This window comes from Aethalodelphis obliquidens, unplaced genomic scaffold, assembly GCF_003676395.1.
Source record: "Aethalodelphis obliquidens isolate GAN/ISIS:26980383/991018 unplaced genomic scaffold, ASM367639v1 scaffold3, whole genome shotgun sequence".
In the NCBI taxonomy this organism is placed as follows: Eukaryota; Metazoa; Chordata; class Mammalia; order Artiodactyla; family Delphinidae; genus Aethalodelphis; species Aethalodelphis obliquidens.
In genome coordinates this window covers 74,780,177-74,808,047 of record NW_020837947.1, presented here as the reverse complement: position 1 = coordinate 74,808,047, position 27,871 = coordinate 74,780,177, and the positions used below count along the sequence as shown (strand labels likewise).

The 27,871-nt window shown below is 35.4% G+C and overlaps 1 protein-coding gene across 3 annotated transcripts in view; it reads right to left on the bottom strand.

Annotated features, from left to right (window-relative positions):
- PHIP (PHIP subunit of CUL4-Ring ligase complex) overlaps positions 1 to 27,871 on the bottom strand; it is a 127,424-nt gene that overhangs the window by 85,358 nt on the left and 14,195 nt on the right. For all 3 annotated transcript variants that reach the window (XM_027092035.1, XM_027092037.1, XM_027092042.1), the window contains exons 4-6: positions 27,315 to 27,465; positions 27,120 to 27,218; positions 7,590 to 7,750 (exon numbers count right to left, since the gene is read on the bottom strand). In XM_027092035.1, the coding sequence (XP_026947836.1) occupies positions 7,590 to 7,750; positions 27,120 to 27,218; positions 27,315 to 27,465 (411 nt within the window). The remainder of the gene's footprint in view (positions 1 to 7,589; positions 7,751 to 27,119; positions 27,219 to 27,314; positions 27,466 to 27,871) is intronic.

Genomic DNA, 27,871 nt, shown 5'->3' with positions numbered 1-27,871 from the left:
GGACACGGGTTCGTGCCCCGGTCTGGGAAGATCCCACATGCCGCGGAGCGGCTGGGCCCGTGAGCCATGGCCGCTGGGCCTGCGCATCCGGAGCCTGTGCTCCGCAACGGGAGAGGCCACAACAGTGAGAGGCCCGTGTACCGCAAAAAAAAAAAAATAAAAAGTAGATCTGTAAACCTTTCCCTGCTAAAAGAGAAGCATCAATTGAAGAGATCAACCAAAGATTACTACTTTGACATAAAGATAAATTAGGTGATTTTTAATCTTATAGTGTCTTGGAGAACTTGGCAGTCCTTGGCAGAACCAACAAAGAGAATTCTCATTTCTTGCTACTGCTGCACAGCTTATGAGTCAGATTTCACCTCTTGATGTCATTAGAACAAACAGAATTAAATGTTAAAACACCGTGTATATGGTTATGCATACTATAATGTCATTTTCTTTTCAAGCTAAAAAGTAGCCTATTCAGGCAGCTAAAAGTGCTTGTAATTTAAATTTAGTTTTTTTTGAAAAGAGGCTATTGATTTTCTTTCTTACCCATCTATCAGACCCCTATTTCATTTCCCTTACAAATTACCCTAAACTTCAGTGTCAATCATTTCAACACACCAAATTTTCTCACTCCCTTGTCCACCTAAACCACCAATGACTAACCCTGTATCAATGTAATCATCACTTGCTCTTATCCTGCTCCCAGATGCCAAGTACCATTATGGAAAAGAAGACAAGGACACTAAATCTGCAACGCTGCAAATTCATAACTCCTGTTTGTTTGGAAGGCTAAGGTTAATCAGCAATCCTTTTCCCCCATTCATCACTCTTTCCTTATCACCAGGTTTGATCACTCATCTCTAGAACCCAGTCCCACTCCCTAACCAAGACTCTTATCAGGTAAAATATTTCACTTTGAAAAGCAGAATCTGTTCATTGTAACCCTAATTATCTATCTTTCTAAGCAGTCCAAATAGACTGCTCTGTATCTATTTCTTCATTTACCTACCCTCCATAAAGACCACTGTACATCAAGTACCTCCTCTTATATCTGTGCTCCTAGTTCCTTATCCTTGACCCAGTTTTTCAAAAATTTACCTTCCTATAAATTACTGTACTCTAGCTCTCCTTTCCATTACTACCAAACTTACTGAATATACAGTATCATCCCTACGCTACCTCCCACATACTTTTAAAAAGTAATTTTGCATTTCAAACTTACAAAAGTTTCAAGAGCAGTACCAATGTCTTCCATCACTCAGATTCATCAACTATTAACAATCCACTGCATCAGCTCCATCACCACCTTTCTTTCCTTTCTCTCCATATAACACACACACACACACACACACACACACACACACACACACACACACACACACACACACACACCCATTAGTCTTTTTCTGCACCAATTAATAGTAGGCTGCAGACCTGACGCCCCGTCACTTCTAAATATCCCAGTGTGCCTTCCTCTAAAACAAAGACACACGTCTACCTAAGTTGGGAAATCAATATTGATAAAACTGCCATCCAATCCACAGGCCCCATTCAAATTCTGTCAACTATCCCGATAATGTTCCCTTTTCCTTTTTGGCCTAGGACCCCATACAGCAACATGTTAAATTTTAGTTGTATTGTCACTTAAGTCTCTTCAATCTGGAGTATTTCCCTAAGGCTTTCTCTGTGTTTCATGTCTTCAGAAGTTCATAAAGAATACAGACCTTACATCTATAGGATGACCCGGAACCTCAGTCTGTCTAATGTTCATTAATGACCAGACCCAGATCATACTGTCTTAGTAGGAATCCCACAGACAAGATGCTGTGTTTTCCTCAGTGTACCACTTCAGAGGATACACAATGTCAACCCATCCCACCACTAGTAAAGTTAATAACTTTGTCTTGTTAATGTTTCCCATGTTTCTCCCCTGGAAAGTTGCACTTTTTCCCCTTTTAATTAATTAACTTGGTATCTTGGGGGAACATATACAAGATTACGGTAAGATCTTCAAACCAGCATCTACCAGTCTTAGCCTCCCGCAATGACACACAAATGAATCAACCACCACTATGACAGTCGCCAAACCACCATTCTTTCTACAATTATCAGTTGGCATTCCACTGTAAATAGGAGTTTTCCCTTCTTTCTCACTTATTTATTTACTTATTTACATCAGTATAACCCACGGATGCCTACTTTAATCAGTGGTCATAAACAACTCAGTCAAGGTCCTATCCGTCCTCATGGAGCTTATTAATAAGAAAATACAATAAAAGCTCATTTAAAAAAATAAGTTTCACACAGTGACAGATATTATAAGAAAAATATAGTAAGGTAATGTGATAGACAATGATGGAATATGAGGAAGGAAGGTAGTCAGGGAAAAGTCGCTAAGAAAGCAGTGTTTGAACAGAACTGCTAAAAAAGGAATCAGCCACAGGAATATTTTGGAGAAGACAATTCCAGGCAAAGGGAATAGCCAGTACAAAGGCTCTAGGCCATAAATCGGCTTTGTGAGTTTGAAACACAGAAAAAGACCAGTGTAAATGAAGCACAGTAGAAGAAGGGAATTTGTCTTACAGACATTTTTGTATATATCTTCCCTAACAGAAGTTTCTTACAAGAAAGGACATTATTCACTTCTGTATCTCTAACTGACTGGTTCATTCATTCATCTTTTTGTTGTTTGCCTACTGTATGCACCAGATACTCTGTAAAGCACTGCAGACCTAAAAATGTTTAAGGAAAAGGCTTTGTTGTTAGGAAGCTCACAACTTAATAGAGACAGACGTCTAAACAAATTCACAGCAACACAGAGGACAATACAATACAATAAAAGTATGTTCAGTGGTAGTACACCACATTCAGAAAATTGCCTATTTTTTTTAGTTGTCAAGTTTTGAAAGATTAATCTATACCGTCTCTAATTCTTCAATTCCCAAACCTTCCTTTGTGCAGTGCATTGCAATCTCACTTCTACCCCTAAAACTAAAATAAAACATTTTTTCTTAAGTTCATTAATAGCCTTGCCAAATCCAAAAGATGCCTTTCAGTTCTAATTTTACTTTAGGTTTTTCTACCTTTCGTGAAATACTAATCCTTTGGCTTTTAAGACACCACTTCTTTTTCTATTTTTCTCCCGGCCTCTTAGGCAGCTCTTTCTCAGTCTTAATTATTGACTCCTCTCCTCTTCTTTAGTTTGCTTTAAAGTTGAAGTTTCAGCCTTTGTACATTACACATATGAGGTAAAAAAATCAATTTCCATATTCAACGATTCCCCAGTTCAATCTTCTAGCCTAGATCTCTCTCCTGAGCTCTCACAACCTGTTGAGCATTTCTATTTAGCAATCTATATGTATCTCAAATTCAACATGTCCCAACCTTCACAAACTTCTCCACTTAAATCCTTACCACATTAAGTGACACGACTTTCTAACCAGTCACACAACTTAAAAAACATGTCATTCCATACTATTCCCTCTCAATTCCTCCCTACATTCAAACGAACCTTTTAAATCCTAGAGATTCTATTTTTAATCTGTTAATTCCATCCCTACTTCCACTGTGAATCTTTCATGGATCACTGCTACAACCTTTTCACCAATACCTCCGTATAAAGACTTAGTTTCAATCCATCCTCTACAATAATGCCAAAGAGATCATTAAAAAGAGAAATTCTGCTCACTCCTCTGTCTAAATCCATCACTTTTGCTCCATGCCCTCAGGAAAGACATCCCTTCATGTCACAAAAGAAACTTAATGATTTTGTCCTCCAACAACATCTCTAGCTCTTGCTTAGCAGTGGTCCATATTTATTCTTTGCCATGTCCAATAATACACAATTGCATGTTAACGTTCTCCCAATGACTGTAAATGCCTTTCCCTAACTCTGGAATACCTAGTTCAGTTGAGGTGTCACTTCTCTAGGAATTTTCCCTTACCATCTCCTACCACACACTGAATTAGGTACCTCTCTCCTATAGTACACCCCAGCATCTTGTGCTGCCTCTAGCAAGCTTATCACATTGTATCAATATTGTGTGTTGACTCTCTGTGAACTCTCCAGTGGCAGATACTATGTCTGTCATTTCTATATCCTAAGCTTTTAGAACAGTCCGCCTCCTAAAAGACTGAAGTTCATAAACTCAGTCTTTATAAATTACTGAATTTATATAACCAGTTTATGCTCTTTTGCCTTAATCTGAAGAGGTACATTTTATGTTTCTGAAAAAAGAGGGGAAATCTTTTTGTATGGTCCTCAACATACTTTTATGAGTGAATGGCTTACTACTGAGAGAATTCATTAACTCTGCTTTTCTTTGGCAAATATTATTTGACGCAATGATTCTGAAATCAAGTAAAAAAATTTTAGAAAACTAAGAAAGAGAGAGAATTAGGGAGTAGTCTGACTTGCTAATTATGCTACCTTCCTCCCTGGCTTCTTCTCATTATTCTACTGGGAAATGTCCATTACTAAAATATTCTACTACAAAATACCGGAAATTTTTCCTAACACAGAATTTCACTTATCAATCACAATGATTTCAATCTTGTACAGCATTTATAAATAAGATTTTAGTTAGGTAAGAAAATAAAGTGGAACAAATTCATTTAAATGCATCTATAAAATTAAAAGCAGCAAGTGAAACTTAGTAACTGCTTCCTGTATATCTTGTTCTATACTAACTGCATGCATCATTTCATGCAATCCCACAAAAATCCAGTGGGATTGGTACTACTATTATCTATTTCCCTTCTTTTTTTAACAGCTGAGAACACTGTAGATTAAAAGGGTGAGGTAATCTTTGTAAGCTGCACTGCTAGGAAGTGGTAAAGCTGTGAGTTGAACTAAAAGCCCCCTAATGCCAGAGCTGATGCTGTTAACCACAGGACTATACTGCCTCTAGCTGTGCCTACCCAGAAAGGACTCAAAAGTCCCTTGGAATGAGTCCCTTGGAAAAAGCTTTCAAATATATCTAACACTAGGACTTAATAATAATTGTATAATGTCTTCAGATACTGAATACATAAAAAGGAAATATTGAGCTGTCCATTACTGAATTGTTATTCCAATAAATAACAACAGTGTGTCACTCTCTCACAGGAATCTTTCATTGTTCAGTCATAATCTACTATCCTAAAGTCTTATCCTATCAGTTTTCAAGACTGGTTTTCAAAGCATTAGTTAGTGGCTAATGTGTTCCCAGTGGAATAAAATAACATGAATAGTAAACACATATGTACTCTTAACTCGAGGTGATAATCATAAAAATACAAAGAAATTTTAAGTAACAGCGATCTCATATCTTTGCATTTCTTGTCACAAGGCAACATTTTGGAATTTGTAACTGCAAATCACCAGTAAAAAATTACAAATGAGAATATAAGTTTGGCACAATTAGCAGATTATATCACATACATAAAACATCAACATTTTTAGACTCTTGATAAGACCACATAAAATAGTACAGTGATAATTTTCTGCCTTTATTTATGTATCTTCAACTAAAGGAAAACAATCAGAAAATTGCTTCCCGCTTCACATATCATTCAATGCTCTTAAAAGTAGGAATTAAATATCTAGAACAAGGGCTGCAATTTTTTCTGTACAGGACCAGATAACAATTATCTTAGGTTTTGCAGGCCATACAGTCTCTGTCGTAACTACTCAACTCTGCTGTTGTGGCACAAAAGCAACCACTGAGCGTGCCTGTGTTTGAATAAAATTTTATTTACAAAAAAAAGGTGGCAAGCTGCATTTGACCCACAAGCAGTAGTTTACTAACCCCTGGTTCAGAGTGCCAGCAACAGTGTATTGTCTCACTGCATTTTTTCCCTCAAAAAGTTGTAGGAGATTATGTGTCTAATTCAAATCAACACATACACAGTGCTTCATAAAGTACGACAATCAAATGCTTACCATTCCTCTCATTTTCAAAGAAAAATTCCCACAAGGTACTTTACAGACATCAAAAATTAAGTAAGAAGTTATATATTTTTTATAATCTCAGTGCAACGGCATAACTTAATACTCACCAAAATGAAGTATAAACACAATGTAATGTGTCTTTCTCATTCTTCCAATTTATTATTATTTTTGAAAGAATCCTTTTGAACATTAGAGATGCCAAAATTACTTTATGTTTTGAGAGCTAAATTTAAATGATAATATACTGAACTCAAAAAGGCTGTAAGTAATTTTCCATTACCATCTGAGAGCAAATTACTGTTGCAGGTATATGAAGGACTTTAGCCAATACAGGGATAACTATTCCCCACTCTAAAAACAATCACCCATCAGAAAATTTTTTAAATTTCAGTTTTATTCTGCTTCACAGAGAACAGCAGAGATAAAAGAGAAGGTGAAAGGGAGAATACTAATGCAGGAAATAATCTGCAAACGTCTGAAGTGGATTCTAAAACCGGGGAAAAGATATGTATGGAAATCCTTTCCCACACCCTGCCATTTAGCTGTTTTATAGAGGACTGGGTGAACGGGTAAAGGAGAGAAAGTAGACATAAATAAATCTCAGTTTACAAGCATATTTACTTAAAAGAGGAATCTATAATTGTTGTGACTGTATAAAATTCGCAGCTGCTCTCTTCGAAGACAGAGATAGAATTTCCATGTTAACTTCCATTTCCCATTTAAAATTAGGAATCCTGTGAATGAGTGTATACCTTCAGCAGAGTATTTAATATAAGTAGTATTTAATGGTAAGTACAACCATAATAGTGTAGTAAGTATTACCCTTAGTGGATATAATAGTTAAGGCACCTAAAAATAAATTGAAATATTTCCAAAAGGAATTTTCTCCCTTAAAGCTGAAAAGCTCTGTTTTCTCTGTTAATAAAAGAAACAGTAACAAACAAACCTAAGAGACTGAACACATGAGATACATTGAAGAATGAGGTGCTAAGGATAAAAGGTAAAAGGAGAAAATGTTACATATGCTCAGAATTTTTTTTTTTTTTTTTTTTTAACCAGAATTTTTTCTATCACTGCTTTAAGGGAAATTTCTCAGAGTCCCCTAATTTGCTTAACACACTTTGGGTGAAATGTCCTTGGTTTAGAATTAAAACTACTGTATGACATTTTTAAAAAGGTCACACTGCATTATTTCATATAATGTTGGAAATTACACTTATCCACGAGGACCATAATATAACTGTAACTGTGCTACAACATGTCTTTCAAGAATGTTCCAAACTTGAAGTCCAACCTTAAGTAAAACCTTCTGTTACAGTAAGCTAATTTACCTGAATTTCTGGTTTTTCATTAAAAGAAAAAACAAAGGTTTTATTTCTAAGTTCAACTTTAAGCAATGTTTCTGCAATTCCATATATGAATTAAGATAATACTTTAAAAACTACTTACAGTGGGCTTCCCTGGTGGCACAGTGGTTGGGAGTCCGCCTGCTGATGCAGGGGACACGGGTTCGTGCCCCGGTCCGGGAGGATCCCACATGCCACAGAGTGGCTGGGCCCATGAGCCATGGCTGCTGAGCCTGCGCGTCCAGAGCCTGTGCTCCGCGGCGGGAGAGGCCCCAACAGTGAGAGGCCCGAGTACCGCAAAAAAAAAAAAAACTACTTACAGTAAATATCCGTCTGCCAGTTCGATCAAAAGTTACACAGTACACAGACGACAAGTGTCCAAGAATTCTTTTATGCATTTTCATGTGCTGATACACTGCAGTGGGAACCAGTCGCTCAAGCCTGTATTTTCCATTCAGCTTCCTTGAAAACAAAGTATCCGCTACCAAGAAAAGGGGGGGAAATAAGTATAATTCAGAAATTAATTTTCTTAATCATCCTCTTTTATGAATTCACATATTTCAGTTTCTCATATGTTGGTAAAAATAAAGATGCTTTCTAAGGTATACGGCTCCTAGTTAAAAGTCTTCAAAGTAGTCCATAAGAGCCCATTATTTCACCTGAAATAAGTCAGGCACTATTATCTTCACTTTACAAACAAGTAAATTCAGTTAAACGACCTGTCTGAAGTCACAAAGTAAGGCATGAAGCTAGGATTAAAACTCAGACTTCTATACTCTCTGGCTAGTGCTTTTTAAAAACCAGAATCACTTTATATGACATTATTTGTTTCAAAGGCCCCTATGAGATAGGTTTTCTTACAAAAGCAGTTAAAACTGGATCCAGTGATTTTTACTTTTCATCAACCAGCAATTCGTGAACACTCTAAATATGACACACTGAATGATGTTTTTAAAAACTCTGCAACAAATGAAGACAGAGGAATAATCTGTTGCATTATTTTAAAAAAATAATTAAACTGGGGATCTTGCCAAAGACCTGCATAATGATTCCTTTTCTAAAACCTAGAGCTCTCTTTTTTCACCTCACCCATTTCAACCATCTTTCAAGACATGACTGAAATTTATCTTCTGTCCCAAAGCCTGAGATGCTGACTCCAGCCCAAAATGTTCTTTTCCATCTAAATTACTACTGTACTTATTTTCTATACCAATAATTATAGACAAAGAAGGCACTCAATAAATACATGTTGACTGATCTGCAGGCACGTTATTCACCTGTAGATTATCTTTAACTACAAGGCTTTCTTTCTGACTGTGACTGCCATCTACATTGGACAGAATAAACACTGGTTTCTCACTTAAATTTAGTCCCAAAGAAAATTAAATATATGTACAAAGTACTATTTAACCTAGGTTTAGAGCCTACAATTATGCCCTAAAGTTGATGAAATACGAATATCTCAGACGTATCATAAAGAATCTCAGTGCTTATTATTTTATTCACATACAATAAATGTTTGGCTTACACTACATTTGCAAGCAAAAAGGAAAATCTTGGGGACTGGTGAGGAGATACGTAGAAGAATACTTTGCAGGTTCTAAAGCAATAATAATTCAAGGAATAATTACATTATGCTTATATGTTCTTTTACTACATCAATCATTTTATATTCTGATAGAGTACATCTCTTGCTGTTAACAGCATACAAGTCCTATGATACAATCTATTTCAATATCTGCAATATCTAAGACAAATGTTGAAAGTTGTTAATTAGCATATTTAGGCTTAAACTAGTTATATAATAACAGTGATTCAATAAGTTTCTAATAAACCCTGATACATTTTTCCTTATGCATAGAAATGGCCTGGTGAAAGACATCCTTCTGTGCTTTGGCTCCAAACTGATTTGGAGCAAAGATCACACAAAACCACAGGCATCAACTGTCCTGCCAAACGAGAACTCAAATGATCTTATCCAAACACTAAGGATCAATGAATGACATCTCACTTATTGTCTGTTTTATAAGAAAGTAAGTGATGACATGTAACACAAATGTTGACAGTGCTGCATTACCAAGACGTACTTTAATTCCCTGCATACAAAATTTACAAAATTCTCAAAATATCAAATTTTAAAAAAATATTTAACACTGTTCAGGAATAAAAATGATTATTGGAGATAACCACAAAATCAAAACCATTATTTTAATGATGATCAGGCACTTTTACATATGTCAGATTTTTTTAGATGAATTTGTTATAAACACTATTTATAATTCAGAGTTGATAAAGCAAAAAATACTTCCTTCAAGAGAAAATGTTACTACTCTCTTAAACAGTTTTTACTGAATCTTTACCTAAACTCGGATTAAATCTTTATTTTCATTTTAAGAATCGACTGAGAAAAAGAACATCCCTTTCGAAAAGTTACTTTACAGTCAACGTTTCAAGTAAAACTTTTCAGAAACAACATTAAGTGAAATATATTTATAGTTAAAACTATATTCCACGCTACCCTATATTTGGTTACCAATTAACTACTAGATATCTATACTATGACTGCATAATAAGGAAAAAGGTACCTAGCAGAGTCCTTGCTCTCAACCAATTTACAAACTTGTACAACAGTACCAAAAGATATGACATACAGTATGTAGAGTTCCCAGGTAATAAGTTGGTGGTTCAAACTTGATACAGGGATTTAGAGAAGAAAATATAAGTATGGTTCAATAGTTGAAGTTCAACTGAGGAGACTGGATTTGAAGATGGCCTGACCAGATCAAATAGGTAGAGAATTTTTATAAAGGAAGAGAGGAGGATGTTGTAGGACTCCCATTCAATGAACTCACATTTTCTTTTACTATACCATTTGCAATAATGTCTTATCTCCCCTACCAGATCTTAAGTACCTTAAGGGCAGAAACTGTCTTCTTTGTATTTCCTACAACTGAGTGTAGAGCCTTTTAAATAAAAAAGTATATAAATGAATCTTAGTTAATAATAAGAAACACAAGATGGTTCAATTAAATTTACAGTTTTATGGCAGAAAGGCAAATGGCAATCATTTACTTTCAAAAGAAACTCTTAATAGACTAATTGGATTTTTGAGTGAAAAGGAAATGTCTCTTGGATTATAGGAACTCCTTAAATTTTATTAAACTAGAACATCAATTTTTAAAACGAGCATGGTTAAACAGATATAAGAGGTCATAAAGGAATAAGTTCTTTATATGACATTATTATACTTTTAACCTTAAATCAAGTAACATGTATGACTTTGGTTTAAAAGTACATTTATTTTCTTAAGTATGGTGATGTGAAATATTGTTAAATTAAGCCTGCCAAAGCAAATCTCTACCTTCTTCACTTAGCAAATTCTTTCTTACCCTCCAGGGCCAGTTTAAATGTCATCTCCTCTATTAAGGAGTGAATCTTAATTTTAAACTTAAAAATTTTAATTTTAAAAGCGACCTAACCGGTTGCCCTATAGTATCACTCCTGTGTTCAAAACTGCAATGTCCTTCACTTGATTCAGAATAAACACCAAATTCCTTATGCATCAGCCTACCAAGACCCTGCATAATCTTGTCCCCCATTACAACCTCTCTGACCCCTTTACTTGGTCTGCTCCAACCATTCTAATCTCCCCCATTCTTCCAACACATCAGGTATGCTCCTGACTTGGGGTCTTTGCACCCACTGTTCCCCCCGGCCAGAAAACTCTTCCCACATAGAGCTAACTCCTTGACCTTCAAATCTGTCCTCAGATGTCTGTCACCTTCTCAATGAAGCAGAACCTGATCAGCCTCTTGAAAATTACAACCCACCCCCAACCACCACCCATTACTCCTGACCCCCCTCTATGTATCATAGTATTTGTTCTTTTTCCATCACTTATCACCTTTTATTTGCTAATTACGTTCACTGTTTATTTCCTGCCCCCTCCACTACAACGTAATAAACTCCACATGGGCAGGATTTTTTATCTGTTTTGTTCTTTGATTGGCCTAAAAGCTGACAATGGTGGCTGGCACTTCGTTGATAATATATAGTTGGTGGATTTAATAAATTAATTACACATCAATAAAACAATTTGGTTTAGGAAATAAAACAAAAATGGATTTCTTTATTGGACAGATTATAGATTCAAAGTATCTTGAAACAGTTCTTCATTTCAACTGCCCTGCTAAATTTACTTAATTTGGAGGCAAAGGGATAGGTAAAAATATTTACTCAATGTCTTCTGAGGGAACAGACCAGTAAAGTGAAATAAAACTTCCAGAAATCACTGTTATCCATTTGAAGTATTATTCTCTCTGAAGAGAGAAAAGGAGCAAAATGGTGAACAGTGTCATTTGTAGCAAATCACTCAGAACAGTCTTTGAAACAAAGTCTATGTGCACAAGTCTATAGAACTAATTACTGAAGATAAACAAAAGGCCCACGATTTCTTAAAGTCAGGTGTAACTACTGTATATAACTAGATATATCTAGCCAGTAGGGTCTTAGCTGTTACTTCTGTGGATACATTCTAGGTAATAAAATGATAAATAAAACTCCCCCACAAGCCATTTCTTCCTAGTTCACACCAAATTATTTTTCAAGAATTGATTTATTTCTTTAATCATAATACTAATAAATACTCAATGTAGAAAATAAGAACATAAAGTCTACATCCCTCTACCACCTAAAGCAATCACATAAAATTTTGCAGAGACTTCCCTCATAAACAGCATTTTAATAGCTACTCCATATTCCTTAATGAAATAAAAGCTAGGCTTTAAGTTTGACAGACTTGTATTTAAATTTGACACTGTGGAGATTTTAAGCAAGTTATTCTCTCTCTACTTCGACTTCTCAAGTTATACTTCCAGAAACATTTTCCACAAATATACTTGGTTTTCATATTATGCTATTCTGTGACATCTCACGATTTCACACTTACATAGCCAATTCTATCAATATTTTTCTTTTCTTCTGTAACTTGTTCTAGTACTTTAATATGAAGGTTCTTCTATCAGCCAATGGTACAATAAATACCCATTTACTTTTACTTTTATGTGGTTTAAATTTCTCACTTAACTACTTAATGTATTTGGAGTTTTAGTATGTTACTAGGTGAGTCTCTAAAGATTCCCCTAATCAACTATTTGTTCCAGTCTTTTCACTAACATTATGTCACTAACATTAATCCTTCTCTATTCTATTAAATTATCTTATATACATTTCTGTGCTAGGTTGCTGATGACGTCTATTTATATGCCACTGCCAAAATTTTTAATTTATAATTAATGGCATTTTAGCTTTTATCTGGCTATTCTTCTTCATGTGTCCTTTTAAAAAAATCTTACTCCTGATTTATTATTATCTAATTTGAAGATGACTGAAAAGTTTAAAAAAAAACTAATTTGTTGGAAATATAAGTTTAATTTCATTCACTTATAAACAACTGACATCTGTTTATCCAGGAACACGGTACTTTGGTCCTATAGCTGGGCCGAAATTTTCAATGCAGATGATTTTAGAAAAAGATAAACATAAGCAGATTTACTTCAGTTTTCCTCATTATACAAATCTATATCATTTGAACCAAGTTTCACGGGGGAAAAAATGGGTAGCTGCCAGAAAAGAGCATCTGCAATAACCTTAGTGACTACATTTCTGAGCATATTAGAAAAATATGTGACAAAATCTCTGCAAATAAGAAAGAACTAAAGCAGAAATACTATCACCTCCCTCCAAAAGGTTTCCTCCTTCTGACAGGTACTTTTTTTTCTTCCATTTTTTAAAGTTGAAGTATACTTGTTATGCAATATTATATGTCACAGGTGTACAATACAGTGATTCACAATTTTTAAAGGCTATACTCCAGTTAACAGTTATCATAAATATTGGCTATATTCCCTGTGTTGTACAATATATCCTATAACTTACTTTATGCATAAGCTTGTACCTCTTAATTCCTTACCCCTACATTGCCCCTCCCCCTCCCTCTCCCCACTGGTAACCACTAGTTTATTCTATCTGTGAGTCTACTTTTTTTTTGTTATATTCACTAGTTTGTTAAATTATTTTAGATTCCACATATAAGTGACATCATACAGTATCTGTCTTTCTCTGATTTACTTCACTTAGCATAATACCCTCCAAGACCATCCTGCTAAGTACTTTAAAAAATGGAGGAGTTCCCTGGTGGCCCAGTGATTAGGACTCCAATCTCTCACTGCTGAGGGCCCAGGTTCAATCCCTGGTCGGGGAACTAAAATCCCACAAGCCGCATGGCGTGGCCAATCAATCAATCAATAAACAAAAATTGACAAGGGCACATGGTGCAACTGTAATAAATTACCCAAGATCAAAATTAGTCATTGTTAAAAAAGATGAATTGGGAAAAAATACTAAAATTACTATGAATTAACAAAAATGCACAAGTTAGGGTTTTTTTGCTGTTGTTGTTTTAACTCTTATGAACAACATAACATGCTATACAATATCTAGACCAGTAGAAAAGCTGTTCCGCCTTAACAATCAGAACTGGAGGGCCCAGGACTAGTGCCTACAACTTTTGCCAGCACATGAAAGCAGAGCCCAGCTGGCAGCATAATGAATGCCAGGAGAGGCATGTGGCTGTAGACGCCAAAACCTGGAGAATTAATGTTTGTGGCAGTAGAAGAATCAAATGAGGAGGCAAAAAGAAAGAGTATGTAATTTCAGAAGGTGCAACCTCGACCCTTTTCTGATAACAGAAAAAAGGGTACTCTGATAGGAAACATCAGAGTATTTTACTAGAAAATTTTAATTTTTTAAAAAAAAATTTTATTAGATTCATTTTTGTACTATATTTTGGCCAATTTTATTCTCTGATTCTGGTTAAAGAAAACATCTGGAAAGCTCCCAGAGTTTCTGTAAATAAAATGCAAAAGTAGTTGTAACTTGTAATTAATAACCATATAAACAGTTCCTAAATTAAAGTACAAAAGAGAATGAGGCTTCCCTGGTGGCACAGTGGTTGAGGGTCCGCCTGTCGATGCAGGGGACGCAGGTTCGTGCCCCGGTCCAGGAAGATCCCACATGCCGCGGAGCGGCTGGGCCCGTGAGCCATGGCCGCTGAGCCTGCGCTCCACAACGGGAGAAGGCCACAACAGTGAGAGACCCGCGTACCAGCAAAAAAAAAAAAAAAAAAAAAAAAGAGTGGATTCTGGATAATCAGTACTTAGATTTTATTTTAATCTCCACAATCTGTGTTAATAAAGGCTCTCCAAACTTTGGAAACCTACAGAACTAAAGTGAACTACAAACATTTTACTGTGCTTTGCTTTATTGCACTTTGCAGATACTGCTGCGTTTTATTTCTGTTTACAAATTGAAGGTTTGTGGCAACCCTGCATTGAGCAAGTCTACTGGCACCATTTTTCCAACAGCATTATTTTCTAAGACGTCGACATTTTTTTTCAGACATAATGCTGTTGCACAATTAATAGACTACAGTACAGAGTAAACATAACTTTTATATGCATTGGGAAAACAAAAAATTTGTGTGACTTGCTTTACTGTGATATTCACTTTATCACGGTGGTCTAGAACCCAACCCGTAATATCTCTGAAGTATGCCTGTACAAAAATAATGATAAACAGGTAAGCAAGACCATGTGAAAACAAATTCTAAAATGATTTACCTCTTTAGACAATAATTAGTTTTCCCAACAAAATAATGCTACATATAACCATGATCAGGCACTCAGAGGGCAATTTCATAGAAATAACCTTCCAAATTCACTATGAGTCCAAAAAGTTGTCTCTACATGGTGTTGGTGATTTCCATTAAATAAAGTATTGTGTGGTATAAGGTATTTGCTAACGCGTGAAATTACGTAACATTTTATTTTTGTTAAAGAATCACAAAAATGTTGGAATGAAAAGGAGATGATGCAACCGTGCAGATCACAAAAAAACAGCTATATAATTTTCTAAAAAAGAAGTTATGCTAAAGCCAAGAATCACCTATCTTGAGAAAATGCATATAAAGGAAGACAAAAGTTACCAGGGACTGAAGCTAGAGAGAGAGGTTCTTACTGGGACTTCAAGAATCTGATAGAAAAGAAGTCTTATCTGCTGTGCTTGTGGTGGGGAGAAAAAAAAGCTGTGGAAAACTATTATGATGTGTAGCAGATCTAGAAAATAATAGCTAATATTTACTGAGTACTTTACTACATGCCAGGCAGTGTTCAAGGAACTTTACATATATTCTCATTTAATCCTCACACATCTTTCAACATGGCTACTACTATTACCTCCTTACTGGGGATATTCCTTACCAATAACAGAACTGAAGGACAAAACGTAACTTTCCCAGAGGTGAAGCCCAGGTTTGAATTCAGGCTGTTTGGTTCCAAAGAGTGCACTCTTACCATGCTGTCTAGGTAGACAAATATTAGAAAAAAAGACTGAGAGGAAACATGCAAAAGTATTAATAACAGACAACCAGTGAGACTGGTTAATTTTTGAGCTGTTCTATTTTCCAAGTTTTCTCTATTGAGCATATATACATCCTGATTAATTTTTTATTAAATAAAGTATAGCTCAATCTACCTCGAGGAGGTCAAGAGAGCAATATGAAAAATATGAACTATTTAAGGAGATTAACTTAAATTCAAGACTGATAAAAACAGGTCCAGGGATAAAGATGCAAGAAATTCAAACTCATTTAATCATAAAAAAAAAAAAGAGTAAGTATATTAAAGTATTTGAAAGTATACTACACTACAGAGAATAACCATTGCCTATTTGACCATGGACTGAATGACATGCTACAAAGAATTCACATCTAGTCTGATTCGAAAGCCATAAAATACAAAGGGCCATCAATTTTGTTTATAAGTTTTGTTTCTAAAATCTTTCCCATTAAGTTTTTTGTTTTTGTTTTTGTTTTGCAGTATGCGGGTTTTTTTTTTTTTTTTGCAGTATGCGGGCCTCTCACTGTTGTGGCCTCTCCCGTTGTGGAGCACAGGCTCCGGAAGCGCAGGCTCAGCGGCCATGGCTCACAGGCCTAGCCGCTCCGCGGCATGTGGGATCCTCCCGGACCGGGGCACGAACCCATGTCCCCTGCATCAGCAGGCAGACTCTCAACCACTGCACCACCAGGGAAGCCCTCCCATTAAGTTTTTAAAGTAAAAGATGTCAAAGGTAGTTTAGGTTCAATTTTTTTTGGGAAGGAATCGTATAAGGAGGAACTTCTAACATTTAATTCTCTTTAGAGCCACAACTGAAAAGCTCGCCACAATAATTCTTCTGGGGTTACTAATATAGATATTAGTAGGAAATTACAACCAAATATTCATAATTTGAGGGCCAGAGATAATCTGGGAAATAATTCAACACAGGTTGGTTAATTTCTACAGCACCATCTGGTCTCTTTATCATACTACACCAGTAACTAGTAAGGAAGCAACATATGAACAAGACAAATAAAATGCTGAAACGGTAACTATGATGAACAAAAAGTCCCAACTTTAAAGTACAAGGGATTGCAACATTTGAAGGAAAATCCTGTAATTAGCTTTTCTGTCCACAAAATAAGGGGGGGGGAGGCAAGAGAGAATGCAAGAGTAAAGGGAAATAATTACCTGGGTGACATAACGCCCAAGAGAGCCTCTCTCCTTATTTTACAACTGTATCTAAAATAATTAGTATGCACAGTAGCTGCCCTCCAAATCTCTACATATTCAATTCAATGTTTAGCTGTAACTCCCATTTGAAAGACACCGTGTTTCTTAAGATTTAGCGGGTATCACAAATAAGAATAATGTCTGAAAAGGAGAACTCAAATAGTAACTGAAATAAAATACAGAAAGTGAAAAAATGATTTCAAGAGTTAAGCAAAAAATATCATAAACCAAATACCAAAATAAGCACTAAAAAAAAACCAAACAAAAAACCAGACATTACAATTACTAGGATGGTAATTTACTAGAATTTTACAATTGCTTGATTTGTATTATTCTTCCTCCTCATTTCTTTCCTGGAAACTAGTGTGCTGATACAGAAAATACTACAATGGTATAATATTTTCAGTTTTAAATATTTTAAAATATTTTAATAGTTATTTCAATAAAAATTCATTTTTTAAAAAGTTAGTTTTGTTTTTTTCTCCCCAAACATTTTAATCATTCAATTTTGAGTCAACGAACATTTATAGAGCACCTACATGGGCCAAGTATGAGCTAAAGGATATAACAGAAAAAGAAAAGACAGAACTTACCATCATGGAGATTGCAGTTTAGCAGGGAAGAAAGACATGAAACAAGGACTTATAACAATGATAAGTGTCATCAAATAGAAGGTACAGGGAAATCCTGAAATATACAGCAGAGGGTCCTAAACATATAGGGCAGGAGGATATCAGGGAGTCAGGGTAGACTTCTCTAAAACACTGACATTTAAACTAAGACCTGAAAAATGAACAGCCAGAGAATGTTGGTGGGAGGGGAGAATATTCTACCTAGGTGGAGGGAAGAGCATGTGCAATGGTCCGAGGCTGCAAAGAGCATAACACTCAAGCTACATAAAGAAGTCGGGTGTGACAAGCCCACGGAGCACAAAGGGGCAAGCGTCAAAGAGAGACCTTCTTGGAGAGACCAAGAAGGTCGAAGGCGGACTGCAAAGTGCTTTCTAAGCTATGCGAGGCATTTTGGGCTATTTCCCGAGGACAGTAAGTTGAAGTTTTTTAGGGAGAAAGAAGTGGGAGTAATATAGTAAAAGATTTGCTTTGGGATAACTGCAGTTTTATCTCTTGACTACAAAAAGAAAAGATCAGAAGGTATATAACTAAAAGCAAAAGGTGATTTTACAAAAGAAATCAGAGGGTTCCAAAAACAAAATTTCATTTTAGAAAAACTTAAATCAGTGCGCCAACAAGATTACAAAGGTTTTCTCACGGAACTATTTTCTCTCAAATTTAAGTATTTATCTGGCAAGATATAAACTTGAGAGAACACACCATGTTTTATCGTTTCTAGAGTTCTTATACTGGGGCATAATTCAAAAGGCTCCTATCCCAAATCAACAAATGGACACAGGTGGTAACAAGACTAATGGATAAAGAATTTCACAGGGCTTCCCTGGTGGCGCAGTGGTTGAGAGTCCGCCTGCCGATGCAGGGGACACGGGTTCGTGCCCCGGTCTGGGAAGGTCCCACATGCCGCGGAGCGGCTGGGCCCGTGAGCCATGGCCGCTGAGCCTGCGTGTCCAGAGCCTATGCTCCGCAACGGGAGAGACCACAACAGTGAGAGGCCCGCGTACCGCAAAAAAAAAAAAGAATTTCACAGAACAGGTAAAAAGGTGCTATATAAATGTGATATAAAGTTCAATGCATAAGAAGATCAGAAACAAAATAACCAGGGATATAACTCAGTTAGTTACTACCTCTCTTAAGTTTCAGTTTTCTCATTAATAAAGTAGGGGTATCTTGCAGAGTTACTATGAAAAGCAAATAAAACAAAACGTTTTGTAAACTCAAAGGTACTATGTACTAACATCTGTATTTACTGTCCTTAAACAGTCAAATCGTCAGATGTTATAAATGCAAATTTTATTGAACAGTTTTTCTTTTATTTTAAAGACTTTTGTGGGAGATCATTTTTCCCCTACATCTCCCTTAAGGAGATGAACAAATTGCTGCTGTTTATGTAAATATCTACTCAGCCTAATCATGGACTTCCCAGTTTTCAAGATGTCTAGGAAGATGTTTAATCCTTAACTTCAAAGGTTCCCTGAAGGAATTCAAAATAAACAGAGACTTTATGAAGAAAATATAATAACTTGCTTCACTTACAAACCCAATAATCAATCTGGAAAAATATATGATGCAAACTAAAAAAGGCAATGGCCAGTGCTTCCTAATTACTACTGAAATTACTTGCCAGACACATCACAAGGGGGGGAGGGGGGGAGGGGGGGAGGGGGAGAAGACCTCTCATCACATCTATAACCTAAAAACAAATTTCATCTTATGACTTACAAAAGAAAATAAAACACAGCTACAAGAGCAACAATTTAAACTCACCCAAGGAAACTGTCATTCTTCAAAGTGCCTTCCCTTTTTTGGTCAATCATAATTTGAAAAGAAATTTAAGCAAAAGAAAAAAATGTAAATAATAATGTCTATTTTATATATTTGGTATTTTGGCATAATAAACATTAGCTTTATTTCCCTTAAAAACCAAAAATGTAAATACATTTTAGTAGTCTCTCACAGCTACCTGTTCTTAGGAAGCAAAGAAAAGAAGAGGTGGGCAGGGGAGGGGGTAGGGAGAAGAGAGTTAACAAAACAAAAACCTGTGACAAGTGAAAACCTGAATGTCATTAACTTTTCTCGTTCCACCCCAGTTCATCAATTACAGCAATTACATACTGCCTCTTTATTTTTTACTAATGCTGATGAGCTGGGTCTATAAAGAACAATAAAATGTAACCTCTACCCTCCAGACCCTAAAAGTAGTCAGGAAAACAAATGTAAATAAATGCGTATCATACAGGGGACAGATTAAAAAACAAAAACCAAGACCCTCTCCCACCCCCCAAAACATATATATATATACATATATAGCTAAATCAGAAATTGTTAAAGAACAACACAAATTATAAAACTATATAACTAGAAAAGCAAAAGACTAAAATCGCAGAAGAAAATGAGTTCTGGAAGAAAAAATGATTACTGAGAAAATAACAGATTGAAAAAAATATATTCAAATAAGTGATGAGTAGAACACCTAACTAAGGATTAACGTATGGATCGTGCAGAAGGCAGGAAAAGGAACAAGACTGAATAGGAAATATTAGGGAAAGAATAAATGAACAGGAAAGAGGCCACAGATTATTAGAATCTTATGCTTTACTGAATTATATGCCAAATATTAAATTAGACATTATATGCTGAAGCTCAAAGGTTTATAATAACATAAAACAATCTTTCTAATAGTTTTGTAAGAAATACAGTCACATAAGTAAAAAATTAACCCTGCAACTCCAGATCCTAGCTCAGTGCCAGATATGTTAAGAAATTAGCAGTTGCAGAGTTAAGTCAAATACAATATTGGAAATATGGCAAAATATAACAGTGAAAATGAGAAGGGAAAAGAACCTTCTCTTTAAAAACGTACTCAAGCTTTATCAGCAAAATAATTCATTTTGCTAAATGATAATTACAGAAAGAAAGGGCAGAAAGTAACATTTATTGTTACCTGCTTTGTGCCTCACTTTGCTAACTCATTTAAGCCTCCAAATAACTGGATATGGTAGATATTATCTCCGTTCTACAGATGAGAAGGTTGAGAGGCTGAAAAGTTAAACAATTTGCCTAAGGCCACACATGTTGAACACAGTCAAGATTCATACCTAATTTTAAGTGAATATTTGCTGCCTTTGTTCAAACTACTTTCCTCAGAGAAAACCAGAAATGTGGACAAGCTTTAAAACTCCTTTTAATGTACAGTACTCCCCCCCTTATTCATGGTTTCTCTTTCCATGGTTTTAGTTACCTGTAGTCAATCATGGTCCGAAAATATTAAATGGAAAATTCCTGAAATAAACAATTCCTAAGTTTTAAATTGCACACCACTTTGAGTAGCATGATGAAAAACTTTTCGCCCTCCAGGTCCATGCTACCCAGGATGTAATCATCCCTTTACCCAGTATCCTGGCCATTTAGTCACTTAGTAACCATTTGAGTTATCAGATCCTGTGGGCTATCAGATTGACTGTCCCTGGTATTGCAGTGCTTATGTTCAAGTATCCCTTATTTTACTATTAATGGCTTAAAGCGCAAGAGTAGTAATGCAGGCAACTCGGATAAGCCAAAGAGAAGCTGTAAAGTGCTTCCTTTAAGTGAAAAGGTGAAAATTCTCAAGTGAGTAAGGAAAGAAAAACAAAAAAATCCTGGGAATTCCCTGGCAGTCCAGTGGTTAGGACTCGGTGCTCTCACTGCCGGGGCCTGGCTAAGATCCTGCAAACCCAAGTGGCATGGGCAAAAAAAAAAAAAAAAAGAAAGAAAGAAAAAATCCTATGCTGAGGTTGCTAAAATCTACAGTAACAATATTCTATCCGTGAAATCGTGAAGAAGGAAAAAGAAATTTGTGCTAGTTTTGCTGTTGCACTTCAAACCACAAAAATTATAGCCACACTGTGTGATAAGTGCTTGGTTGAGGTTAAAAAAAAAGGCATTAAATTTGTACAATAAGATATTTTGAGAAAGAGAGACCACATTCACAAAACTCATTACATTATAGGTGACCACTGAACAACATGGATTCACTTATATTAGGATTTTTTCAACAAATATTTACTATAGTATTACGTAATTGCAGGGGATGGAGGTGCCAGAGCCCCTAACCCCTGCACTGTTCAAGGGTCAACTGTATATTGTTGTAACTGTTCTATTTTATCATTAGTTATTGTTGCTAATCTCTTACTGTGCCTAATTTATAAATTAAACTTTATCAGGTATGTATGTATAGGAAAAAACATAGTATATATAGGGATCGGTACTATCTGAGGTTTCATGTAACCACTGGAGGGTTTAGAACATATCCACCATGGATAAAGGGGAACTACTGTATAGGCTTTTTAGCATTAATTGGATGTTTGTGTAGTAAAGCTGTTTTTCAAGGCAAAGCTGTTTCCTCACACGCATACATTTTTAAGAAGCAGGTTCCCTAATACTCCTTATTTCCACTCACCAAGACTGCAACCGTGCTGCAGAAGCGACAAGTAAAATAACAAACATATGGAAGTACCTAGGCAAAACAACATAAAAGATGAAAACTGGAAAATCTAGAGAGAAAAAGTTTACTTTGCTAACATGGTAAACCTAAGAAAAGTGCAAACAAGGCAATTAGCAAATGACTGCTTTAATTTAATACAATCCTTTCCACAAGATAAACATGCATTAAATGAATCTCCACATTTAACTTTAAAAACAGACTTAATGTATGTATCTAGGTATCTCCTTTCCTATTTTCTCCCCCCACCATGTCACTTACTATTGAAGTAGGGTTGTTTATCACAGGCAAATAAATACAGAATAAACTATATCTGAAAACAGGCATAATATGGGTAAGGATGTAAGAAAGGACAGTACCAGAGATCTGTTAGTACCTTTGAAAATAAACGTGGCCATGCCAAGTACACATTCATAAATCTTCCACAGAAAATTGAAACTAGTGATAACAACGGACTAGTAGTATCTTTTGGTTTTCTTGCTTTCGAAAACATTATTAAAGGAGGTTGTAAAGGGCTGGAAAGGAGCCAACCACTTTGGTTCTCCTGCCCTGAGACTGAATTCCAGTTCAATTTTCACAATTTACATCAAATAATAGGAGGTACAAAGTAGTCAGGATTTATAAACAGGTAACAAAATACAACAGGATAAGAAAGCACTGAGATAAACTCAAGAGTTGGTTTTGAAATTATACAGGTATGGGTTTTAATATTCCAAGTGTAATGAATCGATAACCCAGTTCACTAATAAACCTTGATTTCCTAAAAATCAGTGTCTGGGGGTTTTGCTTACCTCAAAGCTATCCTTGGACCAAGTCTCTCTTCTTCCAACCACCTATTCTGTTTTTTACCTCCTACCACTTCTGAACTTTTCTTGTCCCACTGCAGTTCACCAATTACATCAATTACCTATTGCCTCTTCATTTAATACTAATGCTGAGGAGTTGGGTGTACACAGAGCACTAAAACGTAATTTCCAACCTCCAGAAACTAACAGTATAGTAGGAAAAAAAAGGTAAATAAATAGCCATGACTATGTGATAAAAGCTACAGTAGAGATTTGTATAAGCACTTAATCCTACCTGGTTACATTTAGGTTTTAAAGGATGAATAGATAAATGTTCATAGAATGAGGGACATTGCAGAGAGAAAGGGATCAAGACAAATGGCTGATTTTAAGAACTGCCCAATAGTTATACAAAGCTATAGCACAAAGTATAGGTGAGGAAAAGGTGGGAAAAGGTCAGTTTTGTGAGCCACATTACAGAGTTGAGACTATTCAAAGTCACTGGGGAAAAGGAGGCATGACATGATCACATTTGCATTTTAGAAAGTTCAGGGCAGTGGTTCTCAACTGGAGGCAATTTTACCCCAGGGTCATTTGGGAATGTGTGGAGACATTTTTGCTTGTCAAGATTTCAGGAAAGGAATTGCTACTAGCATTTAATGGATACAGGCAGGGATGCTGATAAACATCCTACAATGCACAAGACAGCCGATTACAAAAAAGAATATGTGGCCCAAAATGTAAACAGTGCTGAGGTTAAGAAACCCTGGTTTAGAGCTAAGTCCTAGGGTAGAGGAACAAGACTGGAGGCAGTAGATCAGGTAACCTGTAAGTTCTAGGAAAGCAGAGCCCATGTTCTTCTTTATCCTGCAACTCCAGATCTAACCCAGTATCAGATATAATGTAGGGACTCAATATTTACTTGCTAAGTGAATGAATGACGTAGAGCTCCAAGCAAAAAGTACCAAGGCCCAACAATGTGGCTATGGCAATGGTAATGGAAAACAGATTCAAAAGACTGGAACAGAATATATCGGCCTTACAGGAAAAAAAATCTAAGAAAGGAAAATCCAATTTACCATCACCCTGAACTTAAATGATCTTCTGAGTTACAGCAAAAAGTTCAATTTAAAAAACTGAGCAAACCCTAAGTGCAGTATGGTATTCTGGACTGGATCCTGGAACAAAAAAAGGTAATTAGTGGAAAAATGTGATGAGATATGAATAAGGTCTGGCGTTTAGTTAATAATAACGTACCAATGTTGGTGGAGTAGTTTTAAGAAATATCAGGTAATATAGGTCTATAACATTAGGGAAAACTGCATAAGGGGTATACAGGAGCTCTTTGTGCAACGTTTCAGCAACTAATTTCTTATTTCAAAATTAAAAGTTTGTTAAACAAAACCCTATTTCCCAAATGTATCAAAACTTAAATATCTGAATCTACATTAAACATTTCAACCCATATTTTATGAAAAACTACAAAGCTAAGGTTTTTTTCTTATTTACATTGATCCTTGGTAATACTACATTGGCCAAGGAAAGAGCAAGGAAAATTTTTAGAGGTAGCCAGACAGAAAATGGCAGAGCAATCAACAAAATAAGATACAAACGTTCATATTAAAAAAAAAAAATCTTCTGACTCATACTCTGTGATAACTTGAAACGATACACTGTATCACTATGCAGGCAAACTATTCTGCCAAAAAGCCTACTGAATTTTTCTTTCCATTACCATCTAGTCAAACTTTTATAGCAATGACAGGACATCCAAGATTGTCACCAAGGTGAACTGACGAGACATGACACTAAACTATGACTATTAATAAGTAGAGTCGTTTTGATTAGTCCAGCTTCTCTTTAGAGATGTCAAAAACTATGTGTGAGTATAAAACAAGAAAGCAGGTAAAACTGGCATTCTAGTACAGGTGTTTTTTTAAATATAAAGAACACTTTCCTGAAAATTTGAATGGGAAGAAAATTTATCATAAACTTTAAAAATGAAATAAAACTCTTTCAGAAAGGTACAATTACCTGCCTGGTAATTAATTCTACTACCTCAATATATTACCTCAATATACCAGTTGTGTCACTCTGATGTGACACAAAACTCAAGATATTTTTGCCATATTTACATCCCCTATATCCATGTCAGCAATATTTACTGATCTGACTATAAATGACCTGGCCTAAAATTTTTTATCTGACTTTATAAATATTTGGTATCTTTTTCCAAAAAGTGACTAATACCAACTTTCTTGAGTAGCCAAGTGTTACTATTAGCTAACTGAGAATAAGGCATAGCATGATGGGAGTCACTGTGGCTTCACGATTCACTAAATGTGTAACCTTGGTCAAGTCACCAAACCTTTTCATGCCTCAATTTCCTTCTCTGTAAAGTAAGAATATTTCCTACCTACAGACCATTTAAGGTTTTAAAAAAGAAAATAAATGGAAAATGGTTAGAATAGTGACTAGAACAGAGTAATTACTCACATAGCAAATGTTAAGAGGGAAGTTATTTACTATCAACCATTTTTGCACTTTCATTGCCTACCACAGGGCTGCTTGACAATGTGTTGAAAGAACAACGTAACATATTCCCCTTATTATATGCATTTTTTCAAAAAGAGGATAAACTTTTCCCTAGAGGGGAAGTTCCTATTAAATTTACCTTCCCCTTCTTTCAAGAAAACTGTTCAACCTCCTAGCATAATGTTCCAAGTGAAAATAAACTCTAGTGTCTCAAATCCTTTGTTGTTTTAATAGTTGTTCGTTATAGTAAGACTATACAGAAATCATTATTTAACCAGGACAATTGTATGTTGAAAAAAAAACATCATCCATGATTACCCACCATACAAACATAGCATACCTTTGGAAAACAGGTTAAAGAAAACTATCCAGAATGCATCAGAGAAAAAGATGTAAATCGTAAAAGAGAGGGTAAGAGAGAAGAAAAAGTGGGAAAGTCTAGCATCTGTTTAACTGGAGTCCCAGAGGAGAGAACAGAGAATGAAGCAGACATGATATTTTAAAAGATAATGGCTGACAATTTTCCAATGCCAACAAAAGACATTACAGATTCTAGAAGCCTAATAAATCTCAAGCCTGATAAATAGAAAAAACTGACACTAAGACACAGCACAGTCAAACTGCAGAAAACCAACGAGAGACAGAAAATCTTAAAAGCAGCCAGAGAAAAAGAGATCATCTTCCCAGCAACAGTTAGATTTAAACCCAAATATATCAATAATTGCAATATGAAGGACAAAATGTCCCAGGTGAAACACAAAATTTGTCATATTGTATTTTTAAAAAACAACTTCTACGCTATTTTTTAAGATATGGAAAATAAAAGGATACAAAAGGGTTGAAAATAAAACAACAGAAAAAGATATTCTATATAAACATTAAATGAAAGTTATACAAAACTGTAATACTGATGAATTATAAAACAGTAATACTGACTGTAATTATCCAGATAAGGAAGAAATAAGTATAATTTGGATAGGTGGAAGAAAGAGGGAGAATAACATTTCTGGCTAGGCAGGAGGGTAGGGATAGGAGAGGAGGCTATGATTAAAACATGAAGGTCTCTGAAAGTCAGAAGTATAGACTTGGTGGTAGAGGAACTGCAACACCATTAAAATAGCATAAGCTACCTCATATACCACCTTGAGCAGAAGAGTGACATATTAAATAAGATTAAAATTACAGTGTTATGCAGTATGACCTGAAAGGGAGAGAGGGAGAAGACACCGGAAGCAATACTAGTTTGAAGGATGCTATAGTAATTCGGGAAAGACAAGGGCCTTTTCATAGTAGAGGTAAAAGGGATGAATCTAGAGGCCATTTCAAGAGGAAGACCTATCTGCATCAGTTTTCCTCCTTTGAAATTTTAAAGCCAAAAAAAAAAACATGACTACTCATAAAAATAACAAAACTATTTTTGTTTTCCATCAGTACAACTAATCTGTATTATGGTAACAGTTGCCCATTAAATCAGCCTAATGATATACATCTTAATAAACAATTTTTTGTAAAAATACCAATGAACTAATTAGCTTAGATAGGTACAATATATACAATCCATAATTACACATTATTATGACTTCTTCACTATAGATTACTATCATAAGAAAAAAATTCTGAGAGCTTTTTCCTCTTTGAACGCTAACGTACATAATATGAAATTCTCTGACTTCGCAGCAAGTAAAAACATTTTTATTTTCAAAAGCTCTTTACCGAGAGGATATCAACTTGGTAATGAACTCAAACAACTCACCAATGCTGGGTGGGCTACCATAGTTAATTGGTGACTCTGGTGGTCTTCCACAATGCAATGCCGCCAGAGCAGATCCTTTCCACACAACATGCTTGCAGCCTATTAAACACATACATTTTTAATGGATACAAAGATAAGACACAAAGACGAAAAGTGAGGAAAAAAAATCTAAATTCTAATAGAAATTTTTCATACTTTTATTTGTGCGTAGCAAGGACTGTCTTCCAGCTCCTAATAAAGTTTGTACTCCAGGAACACTTTGTGGAATTTCTTGCTCAAGAAGAGGTCCTAGTCGATGACATATTTGCAGCAAGTGATCAGGTGCTAAATGTCTGTAATATTTCACCTATTATGTGAAAGACATATAAAATATTTGCTAAATAAAGTGATACAATTCTTTACAGTAAATAAACTTTAAAAAATATGGTAATTATTTCTGGCTAGTCAACATTTCATTTTACTTGGGGGAAAAGTTCACATTTATTCTGTAAAACCACTTGACTCACAGAATAAAACAGCTACCCAACCATGATTTGCCCCACTGAGGAGGAAAAATGCTAAAGAATTAATGTTACCTAAATACAGCAAGTTATAAATTAACAGATGCTAGTCAAAGCAAATACTGAACAATTTAAAAACCTACAGCATTATACCCTAAAATGGTATGTTTCAGTTTAACAATTTTCAAAAACTTCAAACAACAAAAAATCACCTAACTACAAATATAATAAACGTTTTGTATTTTCAACATT